The sequence below is a fragment of the Anastrepha obliqua genome, chromosome 1 (genome assembly GCF_027943255.1).
Source record: "Anastrepha obliqua isolate idAnaObli1 chromosome 1, idAnaObli1_1.0, whole genome shotgun sequence".
Taxonomy (NCBI): Eukaryota; Metazoa; Arthropoda; class Insecta; order Diptera; family Tephritidae; genus Anastrepha; species Anastrepha obliqua.
The window spans coordinates 72699375-72712783 of NC_072892.1; the positions used below are offsets into that span (position 1 = coordinate 72699375).

General features: G+C 36.1%; 1 protein-coding gene across 1 annotated transcript in view; it reads left to right on the forward strand.

The window, feature by feature from the left end:
• LOC129235346 (dystrophin, isoforms A/C/F/G/H-like) overlaps positions 1 to 13409 on the forward strand; it is a 202546-nt gene that overhangs the window by 134526 nt on the left and 54611 nt on the right. Inside the window, exon 15 of the mRNA XM_054869146.1 lies at positions 12459 to 12622. Coding sequence (XP_054725121.1) covers positions 12459 to 12622 — 164 coding nt within the window. The remainder of the gene's footprint in view (positions 1 to 12458; positions 12623 to 13409) is intronic.

The following is a 13409-nucleotide window of genomic DNA, read 5'->3' on the forward strand; positions in this document are numbered from 1 at the left end:
CTGCCTGATTAGGTTTCGCAAACTATCCAAGATTCGTTGGCGAAAGTTTAGCATGTGTACATTTTACTTGTTGTTTGTGTGTTGTTATGTATTTGCGCTGTATATTTATTTGCTGCTTACAAAGTGGAGTTGTGGTCAGCTCTTGGCGGATTGTCATCTGCTTGGATACTTATTTCATTCATAACATTCATTTCTCTGTGGTCTACATAGTGGGCATCTACTGCAAGGGCATTAGTTGGTGAGGTGATGGATACCAATATATACTCCTACAAATGTAAGTTTATATATTTAGCTCAAACGTTTTTTTTGTTTTTTCTGTGTGTTGGCATGAGGCTGCATATTTGTGCTTGTCACATAGTCATGGTGGCTGCACCAAGTGGTCACAGCAGCAAATGCTTATCATGACAGGAACAGTTCTATTTTGACAGACACAATTCGAGTTAGAATTGGAATGGTAGTACGCATGTGTGTGTGCGCGAACAGTGGGAAAGACTGTGTGCCTTTGAGGAATAAATCAATATGGTACTGAAAGTTTTCAAAAAGGAGGGGAAGAGAAGAATTGGTAAATTTTAAACATAAAAAAGAGAGGGGGAAAACCCGTTGCAGAAAATTAATACGCTATCTATATATGATACATAGATGAAATTTGACTTGTGTATAGGTGATTTAATTATGAAAATTAAAAATTAATACTCAATTTAGTAGAGTAATGAAAATTTTACAAAATTTATACTCTGGTTATTTCAATGTTATGTTTCGGCTTCGTGCTAAAATTTAAAAAATGAATATTAGCACTAAGTTCGAGAATTAAGAATAAAAGCAATGTTTGGAAATAAAAATTTTAATATGGAAAGCTAAAAGTACAATTTTAAAACTGAAAATTAGTAATAATTCCAAAAACCAAGAATAGATTTGAAAAGCCAGAGTGTGGAAATAAATATTTTAATGCTGAAAGTGAAAAGTACAACTTCAGAACTGAAAATTAGTACCTACTAAATTCGAGGCACCAACACTAACTTCATAAAATCAGGGATTAGCAATAACTGCTTGAACGTGGCAATTAAATACCACATTTTACAACTTATAATTTGTACTAAATTTTAGAACCAAACAGTGTACTTATAAAAACAATGTTGCCAACAAATGTTTGAGACTAGTATTTCACCTAGGTTTAATTAGTATTTAACTAGTTAAACCAACACTCAGTACCTACTTAAATGCTGTGAGCGAAATTTAAAAAAAAACCTATTTCTTTAGATTTCCAATTTTGTATTTACAATAGCATTACTTTTTTGCGGTTTTGAAGCTGAAATGTGAGGCATTAAAAGTAAATACTAAATTTATAGAATCTCGTGACATCCTTTAGAAATCCCATGCAGAAAATACCAGTACTAAACCTTACAAATATTTAGAACTGAAATATATTTCTAAATTGCGTTAGTAATTTGTTATAATTTGAAATGTAGTATTAAATTTATTAAATTGCGCTGGTATTTCTTCTTCAATTTGAAAATTCAGTATAAAGTGTATTAGATCTCAGCGAATTATGTATAAAAACTGAGTTCTGTACTAAATTTATTAAAGTTACAATATAAACATTATATTTTTTTAACGAAATTTGTCCGGAAATAAATTTAATATGTACTTTGATTTTCCATCTGAAAGTTAGTACTACTTCAAAAATATATTGTCTGCTTTTGAAAACAATTTATACTGAGTTTTCAAAACTCCTCAGTCCTAACCTAGTATTTTTTTAAACAAGAAAACTACTTTCTGAAGAGGAATGCAGACTTGAGTGTTAAATATCTGATGTTAATATTAATTACTAAATTTAAATAAATTGGTTAAGAGTATTTAAATTTTAAATTAATTGCTAATACGCTCTTAAAATTGAAATTTAACACTAAGACTTTTAAATGCACTATAGTATCCCATGGGCAAAAAGTAAGGTGAATTTGGTTGTAAAATGAAAAATCTTTATTTATTCTTGTAAATCAATTTCATCCCCTTCAAAATAATCCCCTCTCGATGAAATACGAGTACACTTATGCCAACGATTTTTCCAATCCCCGAAACATGCCAAATAGTCCATTTCTGGTATAGCCATCAGCACCTTCCTCGATTCAGCTTTTATCTCCTCAATCGACTCGAAACGCGTTCCCCGGAGTGGTCTCTTGAGTTTTGGGAATAGCCAGAAGTCACACGGAGCCAAATCAGGCGAATACGGTGGTTGCGGAACGATGCTCGTATGCGTGGAATTTTTGGCGAAATGGTCACGAAGAACGAGTGCAGAGTGAGACGGTGCATTATAGTGATGCAAAAACCAAGAGTTGTTGGCCCATAATTCTGGTCTTTTTAGACGAATTGCTTCACGTAATAGTGCACCACACCACGAAAATCGAAAAAAACTGTCATCATGACCTTTATTTTTGAACGACTTTGACGTGCTCTTTTCGGTCTGGCCTCGCCTCGCGATATTCGCTTGATTGGTCGGTTGTTTCAGGGTCATAAGCATAAATCCAAGTCTCATCTCCCGTAATGATGCATTTGAGCTTGTCCTGATAGTCTGAAAGCAATGTTTCACACACATCAACGCGACGACTTTTTTCCAAGAAATTGAGAGTTTTCGGTACCAAACGAGATTTGACTTTTCGTAGGCCCAAATGGTCTTTCAAAATGGTTTTCACAGACCCTTCTGATATTCCGATCATATCAGTAAGGTCTTTAACAGTCAACCGACGATTTTTGAGCACTAACTCCTTCACTTTATTGACGTGTTGGTCATCTGTTGACGTCGATGGTCGTCCGGAGCGCTCCAAGTTATCAACACGTTCTCGACCCTCTTTGAAGTCTTTGTACCACTTATAAACATTTTTCTGCGACATGGTCGAATCACCAAATACCTTCTGCAACATGCTAAACGTTTCCGCAGCCGAAATTTCATTCCGCAAACAAAATTTGATGGCACTTCTCTGTTCAATCAAATCAGACATTTTAAAAATCGAAAAATGCGCTCTTGGTCGTTTGGTAAACTTCTTCTTCTTCTTCTTAATTGGCGCTATAACCGCTTACGCGATTTTGGCCGAGTTTAACAAAGCGCGCCAGTCGTTTCTTTCTCGTGCTAACCGGCGCCAGTTGGACACACCAAGTGAAGCCAAGTCCTTCTCCACCTGATCTTTCCAACGCAGTGGAGGCCGCCCTCTTCCTCTGCTACTAAACACAAGCGTAAATATATTACTAATAATGACAGCCACATGAAAGTTGGCCCAGATGTTATTAACAGTGCTGCCAACTCATGAAAAAAATAACTAGAGCGAAATTTTAATCCCGCGAAGTTTGACAAATAAATTCACCTTACTTTTTGCCCAAAGTAGTATCAGTTTGAAAAGCAACTTTTGTTATTAAAATTATCAAATTATTATTAAAAATATAAATTCTAGACTAAAGAACGTTATTTAGTGCCTAGTAAATTTGTACGGCCGCCGTAGCCGAATGGGTGAGTGTGGGACTACCATTCGAATTTCAGAGAGAACGTAGGTTCGAATCTCGGTGAAAAACAAAAAATTTACAAATAGTTTTTCCTAATAGCGGTCGCCCCTCGGAAGGCAATGGCAAACCTGCGAAGTGTATTTCTGCCATGAAAAAGCTCCTAAAAAAAAATTCTGCCGTTTGGAGTCGGCTTGAAGCTGTAGGTCCCTCCATTTGTAGAACAACATCAAAACGCACTCCACAAATAGGAGGAGGAGCTCGGCCAAACACCCAAAAAGGGTGTACGCGCTTATTATATATACCTATATTTTGAAATCAAAAACTTAATTTTTTAAAATGTACTTGCAATTACAAAAAATGGACTGAGTTCTAAATTTTTGAAGCTAATAATTGCCCTAAGTTTTTAAGACTGAGCTTTGGAACTTTATGTGTAATTTGTAATTATAGTGAGAAGTAACTTTAAAGGTATTCAAACTTCTGTGTATTGTAATTTTAATTAAAAAAGTAAAATTTAGTACTAAAACAACACAACAAATAATTAGTACTACATTAAATTTTAAAAATGAAAAATTGTTCTTATAATTTTACGTACTCTATAATAAAAACAGCAATTGACTTCAGACTGCACCCGAAATTTGTTAAAATAAAATCTTAAAATAAATTTCAATTAAGAAAAATTTAGTAAATTAAAAACAAAATATTTTGTTTTTCTAAGCTTAGCACTAAATTCATTCAAAGAAGAAATCGAGGAAGATTGAACACTGATTTTGATACCCATTGGAAATCTTCTTCAGGTATCTAGAGTGAGCACAAAGTGAGATACCAGTGTTGCATTTAAGAGGGCCCTGACTTTCTTTTATTACTGCCACAGAAAGATGTAACAATAAAAGTGTATTTTTTTCTATATTATAATATATTAATAATTTGTTTTTTAATGATTTTGGCTCTGTTTTTTGTTTTTATAAATTGATGAGATATTTTTTTTTTGTGTTTGTAAACTGTTGAGATAATTTTGTTTTTTGTTTTTATAAATTGTTGAGTTAATTTTTTGTTTTTATAAGTTTTTATTATTTAGTATTGCGTGTACTAAATTTTGTTAGTTGGTTCTTACATCCATTCTCTTCCCTCTTATCATCCATTTCTCTTCCCTTCAATTTACTACATTCCTCAACTTATTGTAAATTCCGCATGCCTCTGGCCGTTTTTAAAATTGCAATATTGAATTCTCTTGTGCCGGACTCCTCAACAACAAACAATTGTACAAAAAAAAAAATAGAAACTTCCATAAAAACAGCAAACCAGAGGCATTCATTTCATTTGTAAGTCACAGCAACAATATCATGTAGCATGCTACGAGAATGCGACAACAACAATAGCTGCAACAGCATGGAAGCGCCCAGCTATTGCAGTGGCGCGTCCTGCCGATACACTCACACGTACATGCATACTTATGCATGCCCACTCAAACGTTTCGCAGCATTCTACCAGCTGTTGCGAGCAGTGCATGAAATTTCAATAAAAGTGGTACTTTGCTGGCAGGAATAATTGCTGTTGCTACAGTTTTGCAATTTTCGTTGCTAGCGAGAAATGGACGCAGCAATCGAAATGACAACAATTGTGGCTGAAGCAATGTAGTACAAAAATCCAAAAGAAAAAAAGAAAAGGAAATAATGGATAGCCTGCTGTGGGGACAACAAACTTTTGTCCTGCAATACTTTCAATTTATCGGCACATTTTCTACGCCAGTTGTTGTTTTCTCTTTGGGTTTTGTTTTCGCAGTACATACTAAGCATCAGTAGCTGCTCCATTGAAGAATAGAGATTTTTCCTTTCTTATTCTTCTTTCGCTTGTTGTTTTTTCCAAATACTAAGCGTTTCATCACTTTTAAACCATTTTTGTTACTTTGTTTTGATGATGATTTTCTTTTCTGATTTTGTAATTCCCAACCTTTTTAATGCTTCACTTCAAAGCGAGTCAAGTATACATTCCTTGAAAGGAGAAAGGGAAGAGAATTGAAATGACACCAGTGTTGCCCTAGTTATGATATGTGCAAAAATAGAAATTTAAGCAATACTTACAACTAGTCATATGTATTATTACAATCAAGTGTCCCATCACACAGTCTTTGACATGGCTAGTTGCTCGTTCGCTGTAGGCCAGTGGAAAGGGAGTACGTATTTAAGCGACAACGGTTAAGCGTAGCCTATGGAGAAATACTGTTTGCTAATAAGAAATTTCCACCATGGCTTAGTATCCGAGCCTGATAGCTCTACAGACTTTTGCAAAACATGAGAGATAGATGATTGAATTTCAGCCTTACGAAAAAAAGGCCAACTCAGAAGGAAATGCAGAAACGGCTTCAATTATTCATGCTCCATACGGCTATCTACGTACCTTAATGTAAATTGAGTCTCACCAGAGTGTGTTGGGTTAAAACATCAACACTAAACAGTTGTTATCCTTACCAAGTCCCTCGACTGCCTCAGATCCGCTGATGGCCGGCCAGAAGCACTTTGCCAATATTCTCGTTGCGAGCTGACTTTGTGGTCTATCTGTACCAAAACAAATACACGCAAAGTGGGCCACCACATTCTATTTACACGAAAGACCACCTCAGAGGTGCTCTGAATAGTCTATCTATCCCTTAGGGTCTTAATTGCTAATTAGATATTGCAGTAAATGTTGATCTTCTTAATGGTTACCAGATTAGCAAAGAGTCAAGCATCACAGCTTTCTTCCCTTAGGAAACATTGCAGTTATCCGGTAATCTAAGTTTACGCTTAATGGGGAACTTCTTGCAAGAGACTCCGTCACAAATCTTTCGCGAACAGGATTATTAGGTTTTCTTTCCTTCCACTCCGCTCAATCCTCCCTAGAGAGGCTGTGAGTGCGAAAGGGTCCGTTAGGTTCCAAAGTAGTGATGGATGCGACTAAGTGCCTTAGACTTATACACTGATGTATGCCTTCTGCAAAGGGTGTCTAATAATCTAATAATAATACTTTCCTTCAGTTGCTCAAGCTTATATTCTTATGCCGACTCCTGGTAGGAAATAGCTTTTGGGTAAGCTTTTCCTTAACAAAAATACACTCTCACGTTTCGATTAGCTGTTATGTTCTGCAACATAGTTAGATAGTTATGCACCGCAACATATGATACCTACATATTAGGGCGGGTCGATTTAAAAATCGCTCATTGCTCTGTGAAAATCATATTCTAGGGATCAAAATAAGAAACTTTGCCGAAGGAACCATACCTCTAAAACGAATTCTGATGTCCCCACAAAAGCAAAATAACCCAAAATCGTGGTAGCTAATTTACGCCCTCCTTAATGCGGTGCTGGACTCATTACGAGCTTCGTCTTTCCTTGACAGTGCGAAATGGCAAGAGCCAAGGTTCAAAGGGGCAAGTTTCGAGACCATTATTGAATGTACTAGGAGAAAAAACTGTTCAAAGTTAATACGATGCTCTAAAAATTGTAGGCAAACACACGTCTGATATAAAAAATTCTGTTCCATCCGAGCTTAAACTTTTTTGATTTGTTTCTATTATTTTTATTCAAACTTGTAGATGTTCATCAAATATTTCTCATTCCTTTTTCCTACTTATACATATAAGGAACCACCCAACTTATACCACCCAATTAAATCACAAGCTCAGCGGTCATCAACTCACGCAAGCAACCATTGCCCAGGGCTTTCGCTGTATTTATGTATGTAGTTGAGCTAGAACGTCCTGTCACAACAGAAAAGTCTACTTAATATTCACTTCTAATGACTACTAAAATAAGGGTTAATTAACGTGAAAATTCACTGCTTAAAAAAAAAGTTAGTCATACTAAAGACAACAACAAAAAGGCGCACAAAGCGTTCGTGAAACATAAAAGTGGTCAAATTAATTAAAAAAAAAACAGCGAAATGGTCATAAAGGTATAATTGTGACGAACATTCCCACCCGCACCCAGTTTCCAGTTCTCATTATCGTTCTCCCCGGCGTTTTGAACAACTGAATTGGGTTGGGGCACACCACCAGGTATTCGATTATTCATCGTAGAAAAACTACGAAAACGAAGCAATTAGTGTCATTGAACCCAAGGGAAATGGAAAAAAATTCTTGCTAGACTTCAAAAGTCTTGTTATTTTTCTTTCTAAACCAGCTGGCAGAAAGTAAACAAATGCAATGGGAGAAATTATTTGCTTTATTACAACAAAGGCCAAAACAAATTTCGAACCGAGGACCAGACTACACTTTTCCGAAAGTTTCTAATGTGAATCTGAAAATATGTATTTTCCCTGAGATATAGGTATGTATTGTCCATTATATTTTTAGTGCTAGGCAAAACTCGTCAATATGTGAAAACTCGGTAGCATAAGATAAAGAGAAGAATAATACTGCGAATAGCTAAATTTCGGCTATTCGATATCTTAAAGAAAAATAAAGATTTTTTACGTATCTAAATAGGTTTAGAAAAGGAAAATTTGTACTGTTCCGACCTTTACAAAAATCCTGTGGTATTTTATAACCTCGAATCTAAATAAAAATTTTGTTTTGAACTTTTAAACCAGAATGTCTTGCAAACCATTGCTAGCTGGCACTATTCTGATTCGGATTCGGTAAGCCAAAAATTTCCGTACTTCTCTGGTTCTGGATTCTGAAGGTCAACCAAATATGGAAGTACATGCCAAAGACCTCAACAACAAGTATGAATTTTTAGCCAAAATTTCTAAAAATGCAGGTTAAAAAAAAAAAATTATATTATTATGTTTTTGGAATTTGTGAATTTTGAACAAAGTTTGAAACTTTGATTTACACTTCTTAATAAGAAGAATATTTCTGTGAAGAATTAGCAAAAAAAAAGAGTATGACTGATTTCATGAATATTATAGAAAGAAAAAAAACTTGTTTTACCTAGTGTATGGCGGCCGCCGTAGCTGAATGGGTTGGTGCGTGACTACCATTCGGAATTCAGAGAGAGAACATCGGTTCGAATCTCGTTGAAACATCAAAATTAAGAAAAACATTTTTCTTATAGCGGACGCCCTCGGCAGCCAATGGCAAACCTCCGAGTGTATTTCTGCCATGGAAAAGCTCCTCTTAAAAATATCTGCCGTTCGGAGTCGGCTTGAAACTGTAGGTCCCTCTATTTGTGGAATAACATCAAGACGCACACCACAAATAGGAGGAGGAGCTCGGCCAAACACCCAAAAAGGGTGTACGCGCCAATTATATATTTTATGTATGGTAAATGTTGGTACTTTGGAGACATTAAGTGTTTGTCTTTGGTTTCGAGACATAGACTTTTTTGAGCTAATATGGTTAGTGTTATTCGCAGTGAAAGCAGTCGAAACAAGCCTTTTTCAAATACTTTCATGAGACATTCTCAGACAGTGGAGAGCTCTCCTCCAGTTCGTATTGTAAGATGTTTTCATTCAGAAAATAGTATATGCTAGTTTGGGGAAAAAACTATTCCATTATTTTCTTGGTAGATGATTGTAGCAATCGATATCTCGTAAAGTGTCGGTGAAACAATTTAAAATTTATGCAACGGGATGAACTCTACCCATATCTTAAAAAGATGGTGACTGGGGATGAGAAATGGGTCACATACGACAATATTGTGCGAGGAAAATTGTGATCAAAGCGTAATGAAGCAGCTCAAACGGTGGCCAAACCAGGACTATGGGCCAGGACGGCCCTTGAAGGTGGGACTTGAAAGAAATCATTTATTAAGGTAGCAGTCTGGTAACTTACACGTTTTTTGAGGCCATGTTTGGGACATTTTTTGGAAGGGAAAGCAAAATTCAATCGGTTTGATTTTCTGATATGTTATTAAAGGTATCAGGTGTACAAAAAAATTTTTTTTTTTTTTTTAATGTTTTGATACTATTTTTGTACACTGCAGCAAGCGGCAAAAAAAAGAGGTACAGTGGCTGGCCGTGATTTCGACACTTGTGGTCATCTGAAACAGAAAAAACAAATTGCTTATTAATCAGTGTGCTTGTCGTTTTGGCGGGTAGTAAGATCAAATGATTTTGACAAAAAATAACAAAATGGCGGACTTCGTAAGAAAAATTTCTTTTTTTAAAGTGGAAATCGGACTAAGAAATGGAAAGTTAGGGACGAAATAAATTAAATCTACTATCCGCCAGAACTATTGATGTGCGGAAAAATATATCTAAATTCAGCTCAATCCGTTAGATAGAAAATTTGTTTTCACGACGGCCATCCGGAAAAACGTTGTTTTGAGAAAAACGCGTTTAAAGTTTTAGCGGCTTAGCGCGCGCAAGTACGAGCCGCTCTCATGTATGTGCTATAATTTCGTCAATATTTCGAATTTCGGTCTAAAATTTGTACAGTATATTACCAATATATCGCACTTTCAAAACATGTAAAAAAAAGAAATTCGAAATTTTCAAAATAAGTTACCAGACTACTACCTTAAGGGTGGTTTCCGTATGGCTAAACAATAAATTTAGATCTCTACTGTCAAAAACTGGGTCGTTTGTATTCCATCAGGGCATAGCAAGGCCACACACGTCTGTAATGATTCGCCAAAAATTGCGGGAGCTTGGTTGGGAAATTTTAATGCATCCACCATATAATCCAGAACTGGAACCAAGCGATTACCACTTTTTTCCCTCATTTCGAAACTTTCTGAGTGATAAGAAGTTGGTATCAAGAGAAGGTCGTGAAAATTGTTTAGGATTACTAGAGTTTTCCGCTTCTATGAGAGAGCCATTATAAATCTACCTTTAAAATGGCCACAAATTATGCAACAACACGTTGCATATTTCACCCACATCACACAATCCGAGACTTCTTAAATAAAGTTTGAATTTTGCGCAAAAATAAGGGATTTCGCAAAAATAATATTTGATTCAATGATTAATATACATTTGTCTTTGGAAATAATCTGAAAGTGGAGTTCGAAGAAACATACAGCGTTCAGGGGCATAAATAACTGAGCTGTTGAAAATGCTCCTATATACATAGATGAGGTTACTAGTAAAAACTTAATTGAACTTGCCTCGCCTAGCATTACCTTGGGTTACAAAAGTGGTTAGTTATTCGTTACTCATTCAATGGCAATCGACACTTGTGCCACTGGCGGGTGACCTTTGTGCATATAGGGTGTGCATCTGTGTGCGTTGCCGGTATCTGAGGGAAGAAGTCTTGTAGATAACCCTTTAGCGCATTGATAAGCGTATCTTTTTCACGTATTATAATTTATTCTCTCATCTTCTGTAAGTATGTAGTATTTAAAGTTTAATTTTTACATTTTCTTACCTTAAACACATTTTTTAATTAGTTTGTTAACTTCTCTGCGCTGGCATAATTATTGAAGTGGGCAGCTACGAGTTATCATCCCCTCCTTGCCTTAACCCTGCCTGGAGAATGTTACTACTTTCGACCATTGCTCTCTGCCTTGCTCGCTGCTATTGTTTCTTATTTCTTATATTTACTTCTTACAATATATAATTAAAACTAGAAGCAATTACAAAATGTTTAGGTAGTTTTTATTTAGATGCATGGTTAAATAATAATATTTTTATAATCAAGCAGTTTAGTACTTTTAGTATGATACATCGGTCATAACGTATAAAAAATATCATTAGTTATGCAGGGTTAAATAATTTCCTTCCCTAAGCACAGCTCTCTTGTCATTAACTTCTCTCTTCTCTTCTCCTATTCATCATTTTCCTTCATTCTCATTCTCATTAGTCTTTTAATGACAATTTGATATCAGTCCGTTTGACCCAAATTCATCGAATAGCTCCAAAACTCGAACGCTCATTATTTTCGTTTTTTTGTTGTTGTTAAGAGTGAGCAGTAGATTTTAGCCAATCTCTGTTGGCTTAGAAATTTGTATAATTACTGGGTAAAGTGAACTGACATACTTGCAGTTGTTCGCAAATTCCTTAAATTATTATTAATTAGAGCAGGTTTGACTTGGTAAGTGCCAATTGAGCCAATTTGTATTGAATTTATTTGATGAATGAGGAAGCGCAAATTCTGTCAAATCCAATTTTTTTCGACACTACGAAATTAGCGATTTCGATTGCAAATTGCAATAAGTAAAGTAGGGGAAAGTAAAAAGAAAATGGAAAGAGAAAGGAAAAGGGAAAAGGGAAAAAAGGCTACCTCGAAAAGAAAAAGCAAGAGCAGAAGAAGGAAGATAATGACAAAATAAAACGAAAAAGTGAAAGGAAGATAAATGAGTCCAGCTAACAAGTTCTGCTGAACTAACCAAAAATTTCCGACGCTAATCCTACTCAGCTCATTGAACCCAAAAGGCTTTAGTTTAAGGAATGTATCCCTACTCCAATCGGATTGCCAGAACCTCTAATTAACCGCTTTTGAGCGAATTTCGCTTAATATTTTCCTCTGCTGTAAGTACTCTCGATAATGTAGTACCCTATTCGCTGACGCTCAATATGCTGATTTGTAGTACTCAAAAGGCTCATCCAAAGGCAGTACCAGTATCAGTCGGAGATTTTTGCTTATGACAACTCCTTGAAAGATTTGCGCTCTATGACACCACTCAGTTCATATATTTTTATTCAGAAATGATAGTTAGCTACTCCAGGCGCCGTAGGTTTATCTGAATATGCACAATTTTCAATTGACTTATGGAACGAATAGCTGACTCGGTGTGTGCCAAAAACAGTATGGACTAATCCCGAGGCCTAAAACCATGAGATGGTAATAATAGATGTGTAAAGGATACTGACCTTAATCAGGCCACTATTCCTCCCTTTCTTCTTTTGGGTTGAGCCCAAAACTTCAATGTTATTCATATGGCTACGACGCCTATCGGACAATCCTCCAGGGCATAGAAAAACTCTAACCCAATGTTTTTTGCATTCGCCTACAGGATAAAGGAATGCATAAATTTAATTGAAAAAAATTTTTGCAAAACTTCTATAGAAAAACGTTATCAATTTAATTTGACTTATTTTTTTCTTTCCAGATTATAACAACGAACCAAGCGGCAACGGCGCACTGGCCGGTAGTTTTGATAAATCTGTACTTCAAATATCAGATTGGCTGACGTGGGAGCAAAATATGATAAAAATACAAAGTGTGGCCGTCGACGATGTGGATGCGGTGCGCATGGCCATAGAGAAGCAAGAGGTGAGTGAGACCAAACAAACATACAGCCAGTGTCAAAATGATACACCACATATTGATAAGTTTTGACTACTTGGTTATTTATTTTGTAATTTCAATTATTTTTTTTTTTTTTTAAATATAGTTCAATTAAGAAAAACATTTTTCTAATAGCCGTCGCCCCTCGGCAGGCAATGGCAAACCTCCAAGTGTATTTCTGCCATGAAAAAGCTCCTCATAAAAAAAAATATCTGCCATTCGCAGTCGGCTTGAAACTGTTGGTCCCTCCGTTTGTAGAACAACATCAAAACGCACTCCACAAATAGGAGGAGGAGCTCGGCTAAACACCCACCTACGCGCCATTTATGACTATGAATAAGTTCGTGCGGTTTTTTTTCGAAATTTGAAACTTTATTGACGTAAAATGGTTACAAATTTAATATTCATAGTATTGTCCATCGCTTGCTACTACTTTTTCCCATCTTTCTGGCAATTCACGGATTCCCTTTGTGAAAAATTCGGTCGGTTTTGCCGCAATCCACGAATCGATCCATTTTTTGACTTCATCGTAATTACGGAAGTGCTGGTCAGCCAGGCCATGTTGCATCGATCGGAAGAGATAGTAATCGGATGGCGCAAGGTCTGGACTATACGGCGGGTGGGGTAGGACATCCCATTTGAGCGTTTCTAAGTATGTTTTGACCACTTGTGCAACATGTGGCCGAGCATTGTCATGTTGCAAAATAACTTTGTCGTGTCTATCGGCGTATTGCGGCCGTTTTTCTCGCAGTGCTCGGCTCAAACGCATCAA